General features: G+C 45.0%; 2 protein-coding genes across 34 annotated transcripts in view; both read right to left on the reverse strand.

Moving 5' to 3' along the window:
• MELTF (melanotransferrin) overlaps positions 1–6226 on the reverse strand; it is a 26810-nt gene extending 20584 nt beyond the window's left edge. For 3 of the 5 annotated variants that reach the window (XM_017522977.2, XM_037735045.1, XM_037734959.1), the window contains exons 1-3: positions 4242–4725; positions 3164–3263; positions 913–1095 (exon numbers count right to left, since the gene is read on the reverse strand). In XM_017522977.2, coding sequence (XP_017378466.1) covers positions 913–1095; positions 3164–3263; positions 4242–4493 — 535 coding nt within the window. In that variant the 5' untranslated portion in view covers positions 4494–4725. Of the gene's footprint in view, positions 1–912; positions 1096–3163; positions 3264–4241; positions 4726–6048 lie in introns of those variants that run through there. The other 2 variants (XM_037735026.1, XM_037734988.1) reach the window with 1 other exon arrangement.
• An 8853-nt stretch (positions 6227–15079) lies between these two features.
• Positions 15080–22354, reverse strand: part of DLG1 (discs large MAGUK scaffold protein 1) — a 299333-nt gene continuing 292058 nt past the window's right edge. For 19 of the 29 annotated variants that reach the window (XM_037735146.1, XM_017523037.2, XM_017522998.2 and 16 more), the window contains one exon: positions 15080–17239. In XM_037735146.1, the coding sequence (XP_037591074.1) occupies positions 17133–17239 (107 nt within the window). In that variant the 3' untranslated portion in view covers positions 15080–17132. The remainder of the gene's footprint in view (positions 17240–22354) is intronic. The other 10 variants (XM_017523064.2, XM_037735512.1, XM_037735476.1 and 7 more) reach the window with 2 other exon arrangements.

Here is a 22354-nt window from a genome sequence, read left to right on the forward strand (position 1 = left end):
AAAAAAAAAAAAAAAAAAAAAAAAAAAAAAAAAAAAAAAAAAAAAAAAAAAAAAGGGGAAATAAAGAATTACGAAGGAGGATCATTCATTGAAAGACAATACTTCCAGCACACGGAGGGAGGCAAACGCAGCAGTGGCCCGCCTCATAGGGAATGAGGTCAGGGTCTGCTGTCCTGCATGGTTCTTCAGGCCCTGCCGGCACCAAAACTCACAAATATTTATCCTGCGCTGTGCCAGGAGGCCCCCCTGCTGGCATCTGAGCCAGCTGGGCCATGCTCATCACCAGCCAGACTGAGCTTGTCCAGAGTAAACCCTCTTCCTGGTTTTTTGTGTCCTCCCAGAGGAGTGGATATTTAATAAATATGCCAAGTGACTGACAAGCCACCCACACCTGGCCACCAGCTGAGAGGGTGAAGCTTCCACGCTCTTGGGTGTGGTGTGGGTTTACACGGCTGGTTGGGCTGATGAGCCACTTGGGAGCTTTCTGGGTGCAATTCAGTGCCTTGCTTGGGTCCTGAAAAAATAGCATTTCTGGTCCTGTAAAGCTGAGGACATGCTTCTAGACACAGCGGCCTGTGCCAGGTTTATGCCAGTGGAAAGCACTCCTTGGAGGTTCACTGCCTCCCATTCGCGGGTTGGACCTGTGCCTGGCTATGTCGTGTGGGACACCACCATGGGTGAGCAACAATTGTGCCTCACAGGGGCCAAGCAAGCAGGAAGTCAAGTGGTGGCGCACAGGGCTGGCGGCAGAGTGGCGGAGTGGGGCGGCCCGGAGGAGGGGGGTGGCTGCGCCTTCCGGGGATAAAGTATGTGGTGAGGCCAGAGGGAGGCTACCCAGTGAAGGGACAGGCATGGGCCGAGGAAAGGAGAGGGGAGGCCTGGGGACCCTCCTGCCCAACCCAAAGCCCTCACCTTTGAGTACGTCACAGCCCATCACTGAGAGGCGGCCGCTCTCCACCAGGTAGCCCACGGGCACGTTCCAGCCCACTGTCCGATTGATGCCTGTGTGGCAGGACTTCACGCCTTTCAGGGTGTCGATGGTCACATGGGAGCTCCTCTTGACCACAGCCACGGCGTAATAGGAGGTACCAACCTCTAGGATGGGAGGGGAGCCAGTGAGGGCAGCAGGGAGCAGCCTCAGGGAGGCTGCACCAGCGCCCTGCCCGGGACGGCTGTGGGAGAGTGTGTGCACGGAGCATGGGCGTGCAAGTGGACATATGCATAGCGCTCTAGTTACAAGAGAGCAAGTGGGTTTAATCCACACGCATACGAGACCCTGCCCTCCAGCCTCTTGAGGTAGACACAGTCCTGAGATGTTGATGTATTCATTGATTCCCACTTTCCTTCTCAAGCAGCTGCTGCTTAGCTGGGTCCACATTTGCTCACATCTGGGGAGTTCTTTAGCTGGACAGAAGGCAGAAGCCAGCAAGTCTTCGCTTTCCAAAAGCCTAGGCCCCCAGAACTCGGAGGGTTTGAAGGAACCGTGTCAGGGTCATGGGAGGAAGAGTGGCTGGGAGGAGCAGGGGAGGGGCTTCCCGATTAGGAGAGGCAATTTCCTAGTGCTGAGGGGGTTGGAGGAGAGTGAGATGGAGGCAGAGACAGAGACACAGAGAGAACTAGCAATGTGGTCCCCAGTCACCGATGACCCTGAATGGCTGCAGGGTGCGTGTGGTGGGGCAGGGCTCTGCAGCCTTGCAAAACATTCCCCTGCGCCAAGGTGGTTCCAAGGGGCGATTCAGGCAAAACACAAATGACTCAGTTACGGTAACTGATGACCAGAGGGCATCCCATCACATGAACGTGCACACACACAGGCATGCACGTCGTACACACTGCCCCGTGGTGTGGAAGGCCATGATCAGAATGAAGTTGAGTTCTAGAACATAGAGCCAGTGTTACTTCTTGCACACCAGGGTTTGGCTCTAGCCAACCTAAGTAGCTTTGCCTAGTACCATCCTCTGACTCACCACCCTGTTTCTTTCCAATTCCTTGAATTGCGTGAGATGGTTGCGGGGCTCAGCTTACCCATCACCTCCCCAGAGCGCCGTCCTGCCTGCTCTATATCCGTGGGTTTTCCTGCAGCCCTAGTTTTCTCTGTCCTGCCCTTTCCTTTTCCTCACAGCACCCACCACATGCTTCGCTGTATCGTTTTGGTTGGTTTACTCTGCTGTGTGAGGGCAGGAAGGAGGTCTCTGTTTACTGCTCTGTGGTCCAGAGCAGCGGGCAGCAGGTGCTCAGTACAGGTGTGGAGTTAATTAAAGAGGAAGAGCTGCACGGCCCGGGAGGCAGGGCTGTTTCTGGCTGACTGGTATGCAGGATTGGACTGTGCCATGTGGCATACGACAATCACTAATTCAAGGAACCAGCCAGTGCCTTCTCCAAGCGAGATGCTGTGTGGAGTTGCAGAGGTTAGACGCTGGGGAGGACCGGCCCTCCTCAGGGGACTAACGTGACTGAGCAGGCAGAGGCTTGCAGAGGCCATGGGGGTACAGGAAAGAGAGGTTCTGCTCAGGGAGCACCTGGGAGGAGGTGACAGTTGCGCCAGCCAAGCAGAGGTGGTGGGGGAGACACAGGAGCAGGCTGAGCTGGGGGCAGGTCCTGTGTGTGATGCGGGGACTGGGCCAAGGAACTCACACTTTCCAGCACATACCCATGTCAGGTGGGCACACGGCCTGGCTCATTTAATCCGTGTGACAGGGCATTTGTTATTATCCCCATTTTACAGCCCGGGAAGTGAGGTTGTCCAGGGTGACAGAGGTCATGGGAAGGGAAAGTGCTGGGCCCTAAGCATGCAGGTGGCCCGGCCTGAAGGACGCCTTGTTCACCTGAGGCAGTTACATGAACAGCACCAGGCCTAGCGCTGCACCAGGCACAGGGGAGCCCTCAGTAAGAACCGAGTGAGCAAAGGCTGGGGGGCTGCTGGGCTCCCTGAGGGAAGGGCAGACTTGGGTCAGCTCTCCATGTCCCTGGAGCTCTTGCCCCTGGGGAATTTGAGAGAGACTTAGGATGCCCTCAGGGCATTCGTCTGGCTGGGACTCCAGGACTGCTGTGTGGACAGGGCTGGTGACCAGCTCAGGGCTGTAGGGTCAGGCCTGGACCAGCAAGGGCAGCCTGGAGGGCTGACTTCCAGCCGCCTTCCTCCGTCCTCCCCTGCACCTCCTACCTTGATCGTACAATTCACCCACCACGGGCTTCAGGCCATGCTCCTCTCCCGCCTCGTAGATGGCTCCCCCATCCAGAGTGATGGCGTCAGCCTCCTGGGCCTGCAAGGAAATGTGGCTCAGCCAAACCTGTCCCAGCCAGCACAATCAGCAGGGAGCTTGGGACACCTACCAGGTGGCCTAGGGCCCCGCCCTGAGCCCCGAGGGCTGTGCTGTCCTTCTCATCTGGCCCAGGAACCCAACCAGGGCCCAGGGCTCTCCCCGTTTCCCAGGCCAAGGATTCACCTTGCTTTCCTAGTAATGTTATTTAAAAAATATTAATCATTGACTTTGCAGGACTCAGATATTATATTTTAAAAATCAAATAGTAGAAAACAGCACGCAGTGAAATGTGTCTCCCTCGATTTCTCTCCCCCTGCCCCCGCCTCTACTGCTGCCCTGGGTTTTCTAGCTTTTTTCCTCGAAGATGATCTCTGTGTGGGGTTTCTGCCCTCGCATGGAGCCTGACCCACAGCCTTGGCCCTGTGTGGGCCTATGACTGGAGCAGGTCTTGGGGGCATAGTGGGGGCAGAGCTGGAATGAAAACCCAGCTTTCTGTGCACCTGCCCCAGAGGCACGCCCCTCTCTTGTGGTGCCTTTGAAGATTGTCAGTGTCATTTAGCAGGTCTCCTGCTTCTCAGAGCTGCTTTCCTACCCCATACTCACCCACCTGGGAGTCCAGCCCCTGCTCCTCCTTCCCCAGAAACTACACAAGCCCCCTTCTGGAAAGCCCCATGGCAAAGTGAGCAAGTAGCCACCTGGGGCCACTGAGGGGTCACTACCATCTGGGGGCCCCTCGGCAGGGGCCTTGTGGAAGAGAAGCCTCTCAGACCCCTTTCCTTGCTGGCGCCCCTCTGAGCAGCGGCACTCCTGAGGCTCCCACCTCCTGGACCTGGCGGAGACAAGCTGGCCTTGTTGCTGGGGAGACTCGGGAGATCCTATCGGCTGAGTTCAGCCCCTTTCCCGGTGAATGAGGCTGTTATGTGCTCTCTCCTGAGTCAGAGCCCTTTTGTCTGGCGGGGCGGAGGGGAGAGGACTCACCGCGATGAGCTGGATGCAGTGGTTGGCCGAGGTGCCCTGGACGCAGAGGAGGGAGGGCTGGATGCCCGCTTCCCTGAAGGCCTTGCTCATGTCGCTGCACTTCTGCTGCTCTGGGTCTGAGATAGTGCACCACCGCACCTCCGCGCCACCGAGCACTGCGGGCAGGGGACTGACTGTGAGGCCTGGCTCCCCCGCCAGGCCCAGCCCTGGCCCACCACGGAGGGTGGCGCCAGCAGCTCTGTGCGGGCCCATCGGCCTGGAGAGCCAGTCCTCTAGAGCAGCCTGCCCTCCCACAGGGAGGCACCAGGCACAGAGACTGGGAAACGGCTGGTATTCCTGTGCTCAGGGCCTCTCTGACCAGGGGCATGGCTGCTGGCAAATGGAATGGCTCAGAGCCAGGCCGTTTACAGAGAAGTGGGAGGGTCTACAGGTTGCTTCTCAGCTTTCCCCACCTGGAGGGAGCACTGGCTGGGGAGCCTCGGCAGGCCCGTGTGGGTTCCGTCACACAGCGGTGTCCCTGGGCCTTCCTCATGAACTGGGTCATGAAAATGAGGTGAGGGGGCTATGGGTGGGCTACTCTCCAAGAGCCCTGCACCCTCAGGGAGCACCTGCGATTGTGCTGGCTGCAAACCCACCTTTGGAGGGCACAGTGCCAGGCCCTGCCAAGGGAAGTCAGCAGACAAAGGGGAGGCTGAGGAACCATCAGGGTGGGTTCAAGTTCCTGCCCTCTAGCTGGTAACTTCAGGTAACTTATTTGCCTCTCTGAGCCTGCTTCATCTTCTGACAAAACAGATAAACCCACCCTCTGTGCTGAAAGTAAACCCACGTAGAGAGCCCGAGACACACAGAGCCTCAGTGGGATTTTGCTTGTGCCTCAGGATCTGAGCGGGTCAGAGTCCCCGAGAGCTCCCAGGCTAGGGGCCCAGGGGAAGGGGTGTGAATCTCTTGGGGTTGGTGACTTTCAGGCCTGAGCTCCTCTGTCATTCACCCCGCCCCAGCCAGCACTGCCAGAGGCCTGTGCTGCAGAGAAACGGATGACTCCCCACTCCCGGAAACCAGGTCACCCCCTCCTCTCCCCACTCCCAGCGGCACCCTAGAAAGTCGAACTGCCTTCCCCTCCCCAGCGCTCCAAGGCCCCTACCACCCAGGCGGGAAACTGCAAAGTTCAATGACTTCATCGTCTGCATTGATGAGTGCGTCGCCGGCAGCCACATCGGTGCTGTGACCTCCATCCCCTCAGCGGAAGCCGCCCGCAATCCCTGCGAGCCGCTCCCCGAGGTCCTGTCTCCCGTCCCACGATCCTGGGCCCCCACTCCCTGGGGCGCCGACACGAGGGAACCCAGCCTCCGTCCCACCTCCATTCCGGCAAATGCAAGCCCTCCCAGGCAGTCTCCCGCGCCCCTCCTGGTCAGTCCCTCTGAATCTTCTCCTGCGGGGACTCGGGAGAAAGAGCTGCTTTGGCCCCGCAAAGTCTCCCTGGGTTCCCGCGACCGTCAGGAGGCGCCGCCCTCTGGGCCCTCCTCTCCACACTCCAAGGCCTCCCCAACACGTCCCAGACCGCGCTTTTCCTTGGCGCGTCCGAAGCCTCACGTTTTCCAGGCCCGGCTCAAGGCCGCCTCCTCCAAGAAGCCTTCCAGACCTCCCTGTCTGCCCGTCAGTGCTAGTTCCCTCCTCACTCGACCCCGAGCCCTGGCATCCCCTATCTCACTCCCCCGGGGTCAGGCACATTTCCAGCCCCGGGACCTGCTCACCCGGGCTGCAGAGCCCAGGACTCTGTCCGTCCTCGGCTCTCACAGCGGGGCCTCACCGGTGCGCAGAGCCACGAGCAGCCACAGGGCCGCGGCCGGGCCCCGCATGGCGCCGTCGGGGCTGGCTGGGGCCGGGCTGGGTCCAGGTCCGAGGAAGTCAGCAGCTGCCGGGCTTCCTCCCTGCTCCCTCCTCACGCTGGTGCGAGCTCCTTAAGTGCGGCCGGGAGTGCCTGGGCGGAATCCACGCCCCTGGGGCGCAGGTCACCTCCCGCCGGCCCCGGACCCCACACCTGGGCTGACCCGACGCGCCTGGGCCGGTCCTCTCGCGCCCCCTGCTGGAGTCCCGGCCTAACGCTCGGGCCCGGGGAAACACGTTCGGAACTCTACCCTGCCCTCCTCTTGTCCTAGAAGACTCCACATGCCATGTCTAACTGGAGACAGAAAAGCTTAGATGTGGAAGGAAGAAGAGGTCAGAACCCCAGGCTCTGAGCTGGAGGGGAGCTGGAAGGACATCTCATCCACGCAGCAGCTCCCTCCAAGCACACCTGCACGGGGAGCCCAGGCCAGCCGCCCTGGCGAGGGAGGAGCTGCGCAGGGGCGTCTCCGTCTAGCCGATGCCTCTCCTCGGGCCTAGACAGGGGAGGTGACTTGCCCGAGTCAGGTACCCAGTCAGTGGAAGAGCCAGCTGACTCCACCCTGCTTTGGAAGGTGAGGAGAGGACCAGAGAGGAATTGGAGGAAGCAGAAAAGGAGAAAGAGGTAGAGACAGGGAGGAAGAGAGTGAGGGTGAGGGAGGAAAAGGTGGGCTGACCATATTTCCAGGACAGTGGTTCTCCAAGTGTGGTCCCTAGGCCAGCCACGTTAGCAGCACCCCGGAACTTGTTGGAAATGCAAGTGCTCGGCCCCGACCCACTGAATCAACAGCTCTGGGCCCACGATCTGTTTTTATTTTGGGGCACAGCAAATGTTGAGAACCACTGTTCCAGGCAGACAAAAGCTGCGCTCCTCCTGTGGTTGGGGATGTGGGGAATGAACTGAAGAAATTGTTAGACATCTGTCTCCATTTAGGTCTCACCTTTTGTCCAAGCCCCTCATGAGGCTCTCTCTGACATGGGTAATTTAAACAGTGAGAAAGAAGGATCCCTCTGAGTCTGTCAGTCCCTGAGCTTGCTCCATACCCTGGGGAAGGAAGCCCTCCCTCCTATTGGCCCATGAAGCTACTACTTATCCCACACTGGATTCGGAGAAGGAATGTGGGCAATCTACTGACTGTGGGCAAGTTCCCTCCCCTCTCTAGGCTTATTGCCCCGTATGTAAAAGGTAGGTCATGATGGCTCTCACATGCCACACTGTTTCCTCTCCTGTCTGCTCTGGAGAACTCATGTGCTGTGGAAGCTGTTTCTCCATCCGCAGCTGGGTCCACCCAGAAGAGGGGGTACTTCTTCCTAATTCGCACAAAGGTGCCAAAGGGACTAGCAAGCAGCCCTGCCAGAGGGGCTAACGGCTTGTCTATAAGGTAGAATAAATAGAAGTTTTCTTAACAAGCCTCATCCTCCTGACCACGAGGGTAGACTCATTTGGCGTGCTCCAGGAGCCACCAGGTTACGGGCAGGATCTGTTTGTGGACTAAGTCCTTCCTCTGGCAACACTTCAAGTGATGCTGATAGGGAGTCAGAGCAACCATAACCTAAGAAGTCTGGTGAGCTCTTTCACAATGAGGTTCTTCCCTTATCTCCTGGATGTCATTCAACTGTGACTCATCAGTGAACTTGCTGTCTCTGGGTTCTAGAGGATTCACATTGGGGCCATTTGCCCAGTGTTGGCATGAACATGTATCACCTTTGTACAATGGGGAACTCTGCCTCAGCTTGAGCCAGGATTCTGCCATTTCGGGGGTCCAGACATCCCTGGGTGTGCCAGAGAAATGGGTGGGATGTAATGGGAGCATAATAAGCCAGCAATTTAATCCACAAACAGCCTTCTGGAGGAGCAGAAGCTGAGGTTACTTTGGTCCCCATTCTAGACTCATATTGAGGTTAGAGGGAGAGCATACAAACTAAAGGAACTGGTGTCACTGACACTTTGATAAGATTCTGGGGCCTAAGCAACTCTGCCTGGGACTCTCTGACCCTACCCCATACTGTGAAATACAAAGCACTCTTCTCCACTCTTGCCAAAGACACAGCTCTGGCTCTCCAAGGATTCAGAAGCCTTGAGCTTGTCGGGGAGGTGAGGAACAGTAGCTCCCATGGAGGGAATACACTACAGGCAGCTTCAGAAAGAGGGGCCTTCTACAGGAGGCTGAGGAAGTCCGTCAGCAGGCATTGGCTAACGAGCCAGCAAAGGATGAACTCCTCTACCCAAAATCTTAGGAAAAAAATATTTTTTCCAACAAATCATAATTGCCATTTGTCTATTTCTATGGTCCACAATATCTTTGATTAAGATCAAGCCAAATAATTTTCATTCTGGGGAACTCTTGGAAGGGCTGGTGTGCCCTGAGAAAATTAGAATGTGAACATTTGCAGTAGTGTGGCTTCAAAGGGTATTACACTCTTGCTGACTGGTTAATAAATCTGAATTTGTATATTGAGAACAATGGCAGACACAGTGAGCAAATTTTAGGAATATGAGTGCTTCCCCCCTGCCCTTTATAGGAAAAGTATTTTTCCTATGAAGCTAGACTTAGGGGGAGTCCTGTTCATTTGGGCTACATTATGGCGTACGTGCAGGATTTTCAAAGGCAGAGTCTATGTTTGATCGTTTCTGTGCTCAGCACGGGGCTTGAACATACAGGAAGATTTCTAAGTGTGAATTATTATGTTTTAGGATGTTATTAACTATCATTGCTGGTGTCTGATGGTGCTGAGGCGAAGAATGAGAAGAACCATAGGATCTGGGGACTATGGTGGCTCCAAAGGGCTGTCTGAGCAGGTTTCAATGGCATGGCCAGGAAATGGAGCCTCATGAGGGCAGGGATGGTGTCTTGTCCGCCACAGTTCCTAGTGTCTAGCATCAGGTCTGGAATAGAGTAGGTATTCAATACATAATTATGGTATTATTATAAATGAAGGGAAGAGTGAACAGAGTATCTCAGGACATCTGGCTAAAAAAGGGAGAGGGGCTGTTTTCAGGGGACTCAATGTCAAGGGTAAGTTTTTACAGAAGATATTTGATCAGAATGTGAAGAATAAGATCAAGACAGAGCGGGCAACCATGAAAGGAAAACAAACCATGCTTCTTCTGGGGCTGGGAGAGGAGGAGGATGGGAAAGGCTTCAACTGAGCTCAGCCTGCAATCAAGTGGAAGTCTCTCAATGCCGAGCTCAGTTTATTATCAAACCACAAAAGCTTTCTTTTCCTGAAAAACTTACTTGCAGTTCAGACTTTAATTGTAGAAGATTATAAAGACTCAAGGTGAACTCTGAAGATATAGTTTTAAAGCCATTAATAAATCTCCATCAACTTCACTGAATATAAGAGTTAATCTGAGAAGAAACCAGTGTAAAAGGAGATAAAGAGTGAAGAAGTAAAATCAAGAATACTGTATTTGGCTTTGTCACTAAAGACTTCCAGAGAAATTATTTATACTGCAGCTACTTCCAAGGAGGGCTTCAGCTGACTTATAAAGAAAACATATATGCACTAGGAATATAAAAATCATAAAGCATGTTCGAGAAGGGAGATTATTATACAGGAACCAGAAAAGACTATAATTGAACAAAAAAATTGGCTTAGAGATTTATAGTCAGATCTTTTTTCTTTGAGATGGAGTTTTGCTTTTGTCTTGTTGTGCAGGCTGCAGTGCAATGGCATGATCTCGGCTCACTGCAACCTCTGCCTCCCAGGTTCCTGCCTCAGCCTCTTGAGTTCTGGGATTACAGGTGTGCGCCACCACACTCAGCTAATTTTTGTGTTTTTAGTAGAGACAGGGTTTCACCATGTTGGCCAGGCTGGTCTTGAACTCCTGACCTCAGGTTGTCCATCTGCCTCAGCCTCCCAAAGTGCTGGGATTACAGGTGTGAGCCCCAGCGCCTGGCCTATAGTCAGACTTCTTTATCCCCTTCTCCATCCCCATGTCTACCAATTTGCAAATGAAGTCACTGTCAACACTTAAAAGGCAGCTGTTTCCAGACCCTTAAAAAGTCACAGCAGTGAAGACAACCATGCTACCAAGGCCGGCAGGTTCTGGAGTAGAGAAGCCGTGCACCCTTATCTGCCGTGGGTACTTCACTGGGGAAAAGAAATACAATAAAAAATGCCACCTAATCTTGAGACATCTAAAATGGCAAAAGCAGCACAGAAAGCATATTCTCAGCATTAAGTGGACACCCAAGAAGTACTGGAGGAATTCAGGCATCAAGGGCTGTAACCAGCCAGGTTTCTGCAGGTGAAGGGACTTAGGGTGGCTTTGAAGAAACTAGAGCTTTGATAAGGGGACTTGGGTGGGGAGGACACAACATTTGGGAGGTGGTGTTGACAAAGGAGGCATTTGCATTGACAAACAGCTAAGACAAGCTCTGCAGAGGGTGTAGGTAAGAGGTATGGCCAGGGAGGTTAGTGTTGGCAGAAGACTTACTGATTACATACTACATTCCAGGAACTATACTTTTACAGGTGAATTCATTCATTTGGATCTATGGTACATGAAAGTCACTGAAGAGAGGAAAATACATGCTGCACTTTAGGAAGAGTCATCTGGTGGGTAGCTGGATCAGCAAGGGAGCAGATTAGAGGCTGGGAGATGATTTAAGAGGCCACTACAGTAATACAGGTCAGGGGTAAGAACCTGGATTAGTGATGACAATGGAAATGAGAGTAAGAAAAAAATAATAGTGTTTGGTGATGATGGGATGTTTAAGAAAGGGAAGTGTCAAAAGCAGTATAGCTAAAATTTAGGTGACCGAGAGAATATAAAGTATAACCATTACTGGCTATGAGTAGGAAAGTAGTTAAAAGTTTAGTAAAGCTTTTTCCTAGTAAGGGTATGTCAGATAAACTAAATCTAAACCAAGCACTGAACTTTCAGAGAAAGGGACCTATCTTCAAAAGATGTCTTTTCTAGTCTTAAATACCACTAGGGAAGTAGATATTTTTGATCAGATGACACGCGATTTAGAAAAGCTTTTTGTAGAGACTCAATAGTGTGGAACATATGGGACTTTCATACACTTCGTCTTGTCTTTAGCTATCCCATCTGTGAGGTAAATGTACCCAATTTTAGACATCCTAAAGAAGATAAGATTACATCACTCTTTCTAATCTTTTCCTCCATCAGAAAATTCATTTTATCATTAATTCATTAGCAAGTTTCACATGCTAATTGTTTTTTTTGCACTGACTTGTATATAAAGAAATTCATTCTGCTCTAGTTAAAAATTGTGCAAATGACACTGGTAGTTAACAGCTGACTGGTAGAAATAGGGATAAATATAAGCAGAATGCAAGTAGTTTATTTCTACTTTCGGTAAACACCAGTATTTCCTAAGGATTAATCTGGAGCCAATTTCAGGCAGGGACCTGTAATTTTTTTTTTTTTTTTTGATAACACCCAAGTGAGCAGTCATATTGTGGTAAAAATGGGAGACTGTCAAAGCCACATGTGCTACCCTTATGTAGGAAAGTGTCGTGCCCATGGGTGGAACCAGGGCTCATCAAGGATTCCTTAGGTATGCTGCACTAGAACTAGATTTCTATAAATTGCATCAGTAATATTTAAAATGCATAGAGGTTACCACCTAAAGAAAACAGTAATTTGGAAAAACGACAATCCTTTATCTGAAATCCAACAAAATTTTCTTGAAAGATCAAGGTTTTGTCTCCATGGACTGTTTTCTAAATTATAAGGCTAATAGACAATCCCATCTTCTGCAAATTGCCTGTTCGCAGTCTTTCTTCTTCTCATTTACTGCTGTCCTAGATAGACTACATGTATTTCACGTAGGACATCAGCAATGAGTCATGCATCAGTCACTGGCACACCTAGCTATTGGATCATTAGTATTTTTTCCTGAGGGCTTGAAATTCTGAAGTGCTCATTCTGGTAGTCATTCCTGCTTTAGACGCAAATTTCTTCTGTAAACAGGCTCTCTGGATCTATCAATCTGCCTTTACAATACAATTTGTTTCAGGATGACAGGCTCCTGTGCAACTGCCTAAGCATGTGGATGCTCACAGTACTGATGGAAGTGGGCGTGGGGTTGGGCCCATCATGGCTTTCAGCATCAGAAGCCCTTTTCTGCTAGCTGCCGCTTGTTCCTGTAGTCTAGGGTGGCAAAGAAATATACAGCTATCATGGGATGGAAATAACCCAAAAGTCCTTCAACCAGTGAACACATAAACTGTGGTACATCCAAAAAATGGAATACTGCTCAGCAATGAAAAGCACAGATACATGCAGCAATATGGATTACTCTCCAATGCATTTTGCTAAGCCACACCCCAAATGCTCCATTTCATTCCATATTGCATTCTGGGAAAGGCGAAAGTGTAGGCACTGCAGACAGATCAGTGGCTGTCACAGATTGGGGCTGGGAGGAGGTATGGACTACATAGGGAAAGTCATCAGAGTTTCTTTGGGATAGCGGAACTGTTTCGTATTCTTGATTGTGGTGGTGGTTACATGACTCTGTGCATATGACAAAAGCTAGAATGATACACCAAAAAAAGTGAATTTTACTATAGACAAATTAAAAAATAAACATGTAAGACAGCAGCTTCCCCTGGGGTGGGAGGAGTGACCAGGAAGAAGCTAAGAAGTTCACCTGGGGTGTCAGTCATGCTCTGCTTCATGATTACATAAGGTGATGTGTACCTGGAAAGTATTAAGGTATATGTACACTTATGCATATCCATACATTTTACACAGATATGTTACACATCAGTAAAAAGTTACCTGATCACCATTTCTGTTCATAATGCTGTTTACCAGACTAGGATTTATTGTTTTGCCATCTTTTAGGTAACCATATTTGGGGTGAAGTGGAGAAAGAGCCAGTGGTGGAAAGTGTAAGCAGTGACTATTTCTAGTCAAATGAAATAAAAGATAAAATATTTTATCTGGGTGATTTAAGTAACATTTTCCACATGATTATTTTAGGCCTGTTTTGAGACTCTCTTAATGTTCTGGAGAACTGCTAGGAACTGCTGGGTCTAGGACCATGCACAATGGAGGATGGCTTATGAAACCTCGATGCTTTCCAGTTCCATGTTTGAGACTGAGTTATGGTGGGCCACAACTCACAACACCTTTGACAAAAAATAGGGATCCTGTGAAGACAACGGCAAACATGATTATAGAGACTGAAATGTAAATACTTTAAATTCTGTCGAAGGAAATTTCCCTATGAAGAATGGTAGACAATATTCTGAGTCTTCCACGGTCAATCATAAACACACCACTTAGGGGAAGAACACACATTAAGTTTCAAGTATCAGATGGTATGACTGCGTTTTGTATATAACTCTTTATTTAGCCCTTACAACACTCCTGCAAGGTAGTCATTCAAATCCCATTGAAAACATGGCAAAATTGAGGGTCAGGTTAATCCTCACAAGAGAAGCTGGAACAATTCTAAGCTTCTGATTCCAAAGAAAAAGGGAATTAGCTTTTAGAATGTTCTATGTGCTAGTTCCCTTCATCTGTAATCTGATTCTCAAGTTATCTCCATTTTACAGATAAGTAAACAGTAAGAGGGATTATGTGACTTGCTCAAAGTTATGTAAGTGGCAGAGTGGCATTCAAATCAAGCTCTGATTCCACAGCCCACATTCTTCACATCAGAGTGCACTGCTGCCAAAGTCAGTGAGCAGTATACTGTGCAATTCTGGAGGCAGATAAATGCAATCTTAGACTCAACTACCAGATGCTCTAAACTTGGGTCAGCACAGTGACTCTCATGTTTTTCCCTGGTATCTTTCAAAATGCAACTTCATTGTAATATCATAAATGTACCAATATTTATAACATAAGTAATTCAAACCTTCAGGGACTGAATAACCCACAAATTCCAGCTCCTAGAATGGGAGGAAAAGGAATTTGTATGGTAGGAAAACCATTTTCTAGGAGTCAGGAGTTAAAGGTTCTAATCCTGGCTCTGTCTCTGATTTGCAGTGTAGCTTAAGACATAGGGATCTTTAGGCTTCTATTTTATCACATGTAAATTAAGAGTGTTCAAGGCAGAGAATCTTAGAAGGTAACTGCTCTACTATCTTAGAAAACAAATTTTACTCATTGCCAAAGTTCCTGAATTGCCATCTTTGGAGCTGAAATACTATGTAGTGTTTAGCAAGTTATTTGTTAACCAGAGTGTATGTTTTGCTGGAATGAGCTCTGCAGGCTTGCTTCCATTATTTATTAAGAGCCCTAGGTAGTCATAGAACAGCAAAGCAACCAGATAGGTCCAGCCACATTTAAGAGACATTTTTCTTTTTGCCAGCTTGAGAATATGAAGAGGTATATTAAAAATAGAGACTTTACAAAACATTTGAAACTGTGTATTATTCTCTGGACATTACAATAACGGACTACTTTCTAACAAATACTGTTTCATTTCTGGTTCTAAAGGGTTCTTTCTTTGCATGACATTGTGACAGGCCTAGGCTGACTTGTTTCCCACAAACAGTCTTTTCAGCTGTGATGGGAGTGACTTGTTCTATGGGTCTGTCCTTACTGGTTGTATGACTTTGGGCAAAGATTTTCACATAAGACTCTCCTTATTTGTAAAGGATTGCTAAAATGATAATTTAAGTTATAGTTCTTTACACAGTAGGAACTGAAAAATGAGGCAGCAAAGTGTATTGAAAAGAATGTAGACTTGGGGAAGAGAGGCTTGGATCCAAATACTAAGCACTGCCACTTATTAGCTAAGTCATCTTGGGCAAGCAATTTAATGTAAACCTTACAGTGTAGCTAATAACACCACCTTCTCGTTCTCCCTTTTTAAATTCTCACTTTTTAAATTAAGAGGTAGGATACTAAAGTGGCTATTGCATAATACTCAGCAATTATAAATTTCATTATTGCTGGTCCTATACAATCTAGAAACCTGCACAATCATATATTCTTACAAAAATATCACTTATCAAGAACATCCAGAAAACAATCTTACAAAGATTTTAATACATAAATGACATCCTTTTATAACCGCTTGATATTTTACGACATGTGACTATTTGGCAAATACTTCAAAATAGCTTATGCTGGGGTCTTGTAAGACAATTTCTGAAGCTCTTGAGATTTTACAGATTTCTTCTAGTATGTTTATGTCTGGTTAACAATCTACAATATTTAGTATAACAGCAATTGTGTGTGTGTGTGTATTTCAATGTGTTAACATATTCTGTTGCCTAATGGCTCCTGAATTCATTTATAAATTACATGATGCTTCAAATTGTTTCAAGAATTTGTTAGCTTATAAAATATTTTTTTCTTTCAAAATTCAAGACACATTTAACATATGAGTTTTACAATACAGTTTATTAGCTGTTCTCCTCTTCTTCATAAATGGAATGGATAACGTTGATAATTCTTTACAAACCAGTACTCATTTAAGAAACTGTAATGAAGAGGTTGTCATAACACGTATTTAATAAACAACTCCAAAGAGCAATGGGAAGCCAAATATTATTAATATAAAGGACCAGAGAAATTGATTTCTGAAATCATTTCTACCTTTCACTAAGATTTCCTAAAATTGCTCACCATGAAGATCTGTGCAATGCTACTGCAGAGCAGCGGATGAAAGGTGTCCGAGGGGAACACACACACATAAATGGGGCTTCTGCCTGCCTTCCTATTAATAAAAGGAGAACTAGAAGGAAAGGGCAAGGACCAAAATCAAACCTGATGACAAGGACAACAGTAACAATAACAACAAAAAACCCCAGGAACCATTTGAAAACTTTTGCAGGAAAGAGGAGAATATGCCCGTACTTTTACTTATAATCTAATTTCCCTAAATGTTTCTCCTCACGACCGCCATGCTCCCATTTTCAGTTCACATGATTAAGGAAGATAAGTCTATTCAATTAATATTTAATTTAAAAACCAAACAAAAAGTTAGGAGTAGGTGGTAAAAGAAACAAAATATATTTTAAATATATATATATATATGTGTGTGTGTGCAACTATGTAAAGACAATAATTCCCATAGTTACAGAGTTTAAAGAAAGGTTTATATATATATTTATATATATTTTATTATAACAAAATAGGCAGCTATTGTGGGTAAAATATTCAGTAAAATCTGACTCCTAAGAATACATTTTACATTTTAGGCTATGAATTGGACTCCTTTTCCATTGCCATTATGGTTACAACATCACCACTGTTTCGTCTGTATTTATATCTAGGAAATTTTCTCAACCTTCTGTGTAAAAGGTAAACTTCCTTAGCACCTGAACATGGCCTCAATTCAGAAAATGTGATGATCATTACGTATGAACAACTTCTGTAAGACACGACAGTGTTGCTCAAGTAGATGAAAAACATTTACATGTTATTATTCCTAGCAGATGTACTGGGAAAAAAGAACCCTCAAATAATAAAGACTTTAAGAACTCTTAGGAAAAATGAAATCCCTTATGAAAGTTAACTCAGACATTAATTTTGAAATTAAAAATCATGTCTTCCTTATTTGTCTAAAATGAAACAACTGCTTTGATGACAGAAGTTGAGAAAAGGACTTGAGAATACTACATTGGCCAAACCATGCTATTAAACTTAAGCGTGCATAGTTGCTCAAAGTCTACTAAAAATCACTGATTAAAACCACTTTTTCATTTGTACTGAAATTTGAAAAGAATGTATATAAAGCTTTTCAGAAAATCTCTTAAAGTTACTTTCCCTTAAACATTAAGGAATTTTACCACAATTTCTGCGTCTCCCCAAATTCTTAATAGCTGATCAGGCCATTCCATCTTCAGTTCTGAAAAATGGCCACTAACCAATAGTGACATTAAATAATACACATGATATAATTTGAAGGAGACACTACATGTAAAAAATAAGCGCAACTGCAGACCATAACGTGTGGGATATAATTCACCATGAAGTAAGTGTTGAAGAAAGACTCCGGAGGAAAGGGCAAAGAGATGTCAAAGAAAATGGAATTGTGGAAAAGAGAAATAGAGAAACATCAGTTTTCATAACTTTTCTTTTGCTGGTACCCAGATGTAAGAACCAGACTGTTCTTCTATGATCTGCTTCACTTGGTTGTAAATGTCTTCCAGCGTATCTCCCTGTACAATAGCTGTAATGATAAAAACAAAATCAGAAATCTCCGTTAATTGTCTATTTTTGTCATTACAATTATTGGTGAACTAGTAGAAGCTATTATTTTTGAAAAGTTACTCATGCAGGAAGAATCACCATTTATGCAGTTTGCTGAAAAAAAAAAAAAAAAAAAAAAAAAAATTTAAAAAAAAAAAAAAAAAAAAAAAAAAAAAAAAAAACCAAAAACACCTCACTTCATTAATTTTCCTATTTGTATAGTATAAAATTTTTATCTTGAAAATGGATCACAAAGCAAGACTTGGTAACCTTTTCTTTTGTTCTTTTACCAACTGAGCACATATTAGTTTTATTCTTTTAAAACAAATTATTTTCTTAACTTTCCTGATTTCTCCATAAATGTAGAAAAAAGGAGACTGGGTACAATCCCACAGAGAGGATGATGTGGATACGTTTTTATTTTTGGGTAGGATCGTAGGGAAAACAGCTGATTACAGATTGACACTACTTTCTTCAGTATGCTAGCATGTCAGGTACTGTAGTGTAGGTGAACTGAGATATATAAGCTGGCTTGTTAGTGGTTAGAGACTTAACAATCAATGTTTATTTGCCGCCTGAAATAATGTATGAAAAAACGAGTAACAATTACTAACAACTAAGTCTTTGGAAACAGCTGAAGCCCTTGATGTCTGTGAGGGACGAGGATCAATTTAAGGAAAACAAAGGAACAAACAAAATACACAAAGTATTACTAGACAACACTAAGCACGAGTAACTTTTTAAGAAGAAAGAAAATGTTTATGGTTGGGCATGGTGGCTCAGGCCTGCAACCCCAGCACTTTGGGAGGCTGAAGTGGGAGGGTTGCTTTAGGCCAGGAGTTTGAGATCAGCCTGGGCAACATAGTGAGACCCTGTGTTTAAAAAAAGAAAAAAAAAGTTAGCTGGGCATGGTGGTGTGTGCCTGTCCTTTTGGCTACTTGGGAGGCTGAGACAGCAGGAAGATGTATTGAGCCCAGGAGTTCACATTTGCAGTGAGCTATGACTGTACCAGTGGATCGTACCATTTGCCTGGGTGATAAAATCAGACCTCATCTCTCATAAAAAAGTTTACATATAAATGAAATAGTTCAGAATTGCAAGTTAAGTAAGTTACTTATTAAACTACAAAAAGATGTCCAGTGATTTGGAAGCACATCATAGATGTAGATTTCCATAGTCTGGAGCATAAAATGTCAAAGAGAGATTTTAAATAACACTGTCTATTTGGTGCCTGAGATTATGTTCATAGAAGAAAGAAGTTGTATGTAGGCAGGAAGGGCTTATAACATATGTAGCTAAGAATGCTCTGAGTAACCAAAAATTTTAAGTAACATAATATTCGCTAGTATCAGTTTTGTGAGAGTTCTACCTTTTGAGCTAAATACCAACATGCCTCAATGTCCCTGAAGACTCAGTTCATTTGACAAAAACACTTGGTTTATGGGTTTGGCATCTTGATGCACTCCAACAGCACAGGTCAGAACCCCAGAGCATTTCACAGTGTAGGCTGACAACAGCATCCAAGGATTTATTTTAGGAGAAAAGAGCTAGTCAGGAATTGACTTGGGAAACACACATTCTGCTTACTTTTAAAATTCATTAATAGAATGGCTAGTAAACCAGGATACTCCTTAGGAAGAAACTGGTAAAGCATAAGGCTGCAGACACCTTAACCATGTGATTAAAACTAGCACCACAAGTAACGGCACAAGTAGATATCGTAAACCTTCTTGTTCAGAAAGATACATCTTTACTTCATTGCTATTCCTGCCCCAAATGCATAACCTAAATCTAATCATGAGAACGTGTCAGATAAATCCAAATTGAGGGAGGGACATTTTATGAAAGAACTGGTCTTTGCCCAGGTGCAGTAGCTCACACCTGTAATCCCACCACTTTGGGAAGTCAAGGTGAAGGTGGGCAGATTGGGTGAGCCTAGGAGGTCAAGATCAGCCTGGGCAACATGGCAAAATCCCATCTCTACAAAAAATATAATAAATTAGCTGGGCATGGTGGCTGTAGCCTATAGTCCCAGCTCCTCTGTAGGCTGAGGTGGGAGGATCACTTGAGCCTGGGAGGTGGAGGTTGCAGTGAGCTGAAATTGCACTGCTACAACACCCTGGCCTGGGTGACAGAGAGACCTTGTCTCAAAACAAACAAACAAAAAACAAAGTTTTACTCTTAAAAAATGTCAGTCAAGGTCATGAATAACAAGACTTGGGAACTATTTCAGATTAAAGTACATTAAAGATGTGATAATTCAATGCAACATGTGACCCTGAAATGGATCCTGTATTGGAACAGAGAATCCATTTTTTTCATTTTGCTCTAAAGGGATTAGAAGAATAGTAAAATAATAAGTAAAATAATATAGATCTTCTGATCTATATTTTAATAATAATATACTATAAAATAATAGTAAAATAATATACTATAAATAATAATATAGTATATTTTATAATAATATACTATAAAATAATAGTAAAATAATATAGATCTTCTGATCTATAGATATTATTAAATTTCCTGATTTTGATAATAAAAACTATGATTATATAAGGAAATGTCCCTGTTTTTTTTTTTTTTTTTTTAAAAAATGAAATTTTTTTTTTTTTTTTTTTAAAAAATAAACAGGTAGAAGTAAAGGGGCATCTACCTAAAACTTACTCTCAAATGTTTCAAAAAAATATATAAATGTGGTAAAATGTTAACACTTGAGGATTTGGATGAAGGGTACATGAGGCTTCCCTGTACTATTCTTGTAACTTCTATTTAAGTCTGAAATTAGTTTGGAAAAAAAAAAAAAAAAGAAAGCAAAAGGCTTACAAAACTATGACCCTTACTGATACTCAGTGTGAATGTCAAATACAGGCTGATATTATTTCAAACAAACAAACAGCAACAACAAAAATGTCCAAAGACTTGAGGAGCAATTTAAAGGACAAACTAAGATAAGAATATTGGGGAATCGCTACCTACTTTTTTTTTTTTTTTAAAACAAATAATATTTCAACAGATTAAAGGGAAACAAATCTTTGACAAGGGGCCAAGAAAGGCTAATGTCTTAAATAAATGGTGTTGGAAAATCTGAATATCCACATGCAAGAGAATGAAATTGGACCCTTATCTTATACAAAATCAACTTGAAATAGATTAAATACTTAAATGTAAAACCAGGAACCATAAAGCTCCTGGAAAAAAACATAGGGAAAAAACCTCCTTGACACTGGACTTGGATGATTTTTTTGGAAAGTATAGGCAAAAAAGCACAAGCAGCAAAATAAAAATAAGTGGGACATCAAATGAAAAACCTTCTACACAGCAGAGGAACAATCAACAAAATGAAAAGGTAACCTACTGAACAGGAGAAAATATTTCCAAACCATGTAATTGATAAGGGGTTAATATCCAAAATATATAGGGAACTCAACAGAACTCATCAGCAAAAAAACAAATAATCCATTTAGAAAATGGGCAAAGAACTAGAATAGACATTTTTTCAAAGAAGACATACAGATGGCCAACAGGTATCAGTAAAAGGGCTCAACCTCATTAATCATCAGGGAAATAGAAATCAAAACCATAATGAGGCCAAGCGTGGTGGCTTACTTGAGGCCAGGAGTTCGAGACCAGCTTGGCCAACATGGCAAAACCCTCTCTACTAAAAACACAAAAATTGGCCGGGTGTGGTGGTGAATACCTGTAATCCCAGCTATTCAGGAGGCTGCGGCACGAGAATTGCTTGAACGCGGGAGACAGGGTTGCGGTGAGCTGAGATCATGCCACTACATTCCACCCTGGGTGACAGAGCAAGACTCTGTCACGAACAACCAACCAACCAAACCATAATGAAATAATTACCTTAGACCTGTTTGGATGGCTGTTATCAAAAAGATAAGTGATAACAAGTTGGCAATGGTATGAAGAAAAGAGAACCCTGTACACTGATGGTGGGAATATAAATTAGTAAAGCCATCATAGGAAATACTGTGGACATCCCTCAAAAAATTAAAAATTGAACTACTATATGATCTAGCAATCCCACTACTGGGTATACATCCAAAGGAAAGGAAATTGGGCTGGGTGCGATGGCTCACACCTGTAATTCCAGCACTTTGGGAGGCCAAGGCAGGTGGATCACTTGACGTCAGGAGTTTGAGACCAGCCTGGCCAACATGGTGAAACTCCGTTTCTACTAAAAATACAAAAATTAGCTGGGTGTAGTGGCATGTGCCTCTAGTTCCAGCTACTTTGGAGGCTGAGGCAGGAGAATCAACTGAACCCAGGAGGCAGTGGTTGCAGCAAGCCGAGATCATGCCACTGCATTCCAGCTTGGGCAAAAGAGAGAGACTCTGTCTCCAAACAAACAACAAAAACCCAAAGGAAAAGAAATTGGTATGTTGGAAGAGAAATGTGCACTACTATATTCACTGCAACATAATCAATAATAGCCAAGATATGAAAATAACCTAAGTGTCTGTCAAAAGATGAATGCATGAAGAAAATATTGTAGGCCAGGTGCAGTGGCTCACACCTGTAATCCAAGTACTCTGGGAGGCGGAGGAAGGAGGATTGCTTGAGCCCAGGAGTTTGAGACTAGCCTGGTCAACATGGCGAGACCCTGTGTCTACAAAAATAAATAATCAGTCAGTGTGTGGTGTTGCACCCCTGTAGTCCCAGCTACTAAGGAAGCTAAAGAGGGAGAACTGCTTGAGTCCAGGAGGTTGAGACTGTAATGAGCCATGATCATGCCACTGTATTCCAGCCTGGGCAATGGAACAAGACCCTGTCTTGAAAATGAACAAAAAACCAAAAACAACACCAACAAACAAATACAACAAATGTATCAAATACGTGTCTGTGTCTGTGTGTGTGTCTGTGTGTGTGTGTGTGTGTGTATGTATATGGTATATATACATACAATGGAATATCTATTAGGCCATAAAAATGGAAATCCTATCATCTGCAACAACCAACATGAGTGAATGTGGAAGACATTATGCTATATGAAATAAGCCACACAGAAAAGGAAATACTGCATTTCATTTACATGTGGAATCTATAGAAGTAGACCTTTTTTTTTTTTTTTTTTTTT

This window comes from Cebus imitator, unplaced genomic scaffold, assembly GCF_001604975.1.
Source record: "Cebus imitator isolate Cc_AM_T3 unplaced genomic scaffold, Cebus_imitator-1.0 Scaffold0, whole genome shotgun sequence".
Taxonomy (NCBI): domain Eukaryota; kingdom Metazoa; phylum Chordata; class Mammalia; order Primates; family Cebidae; genus Cebus; species Cebus imitator.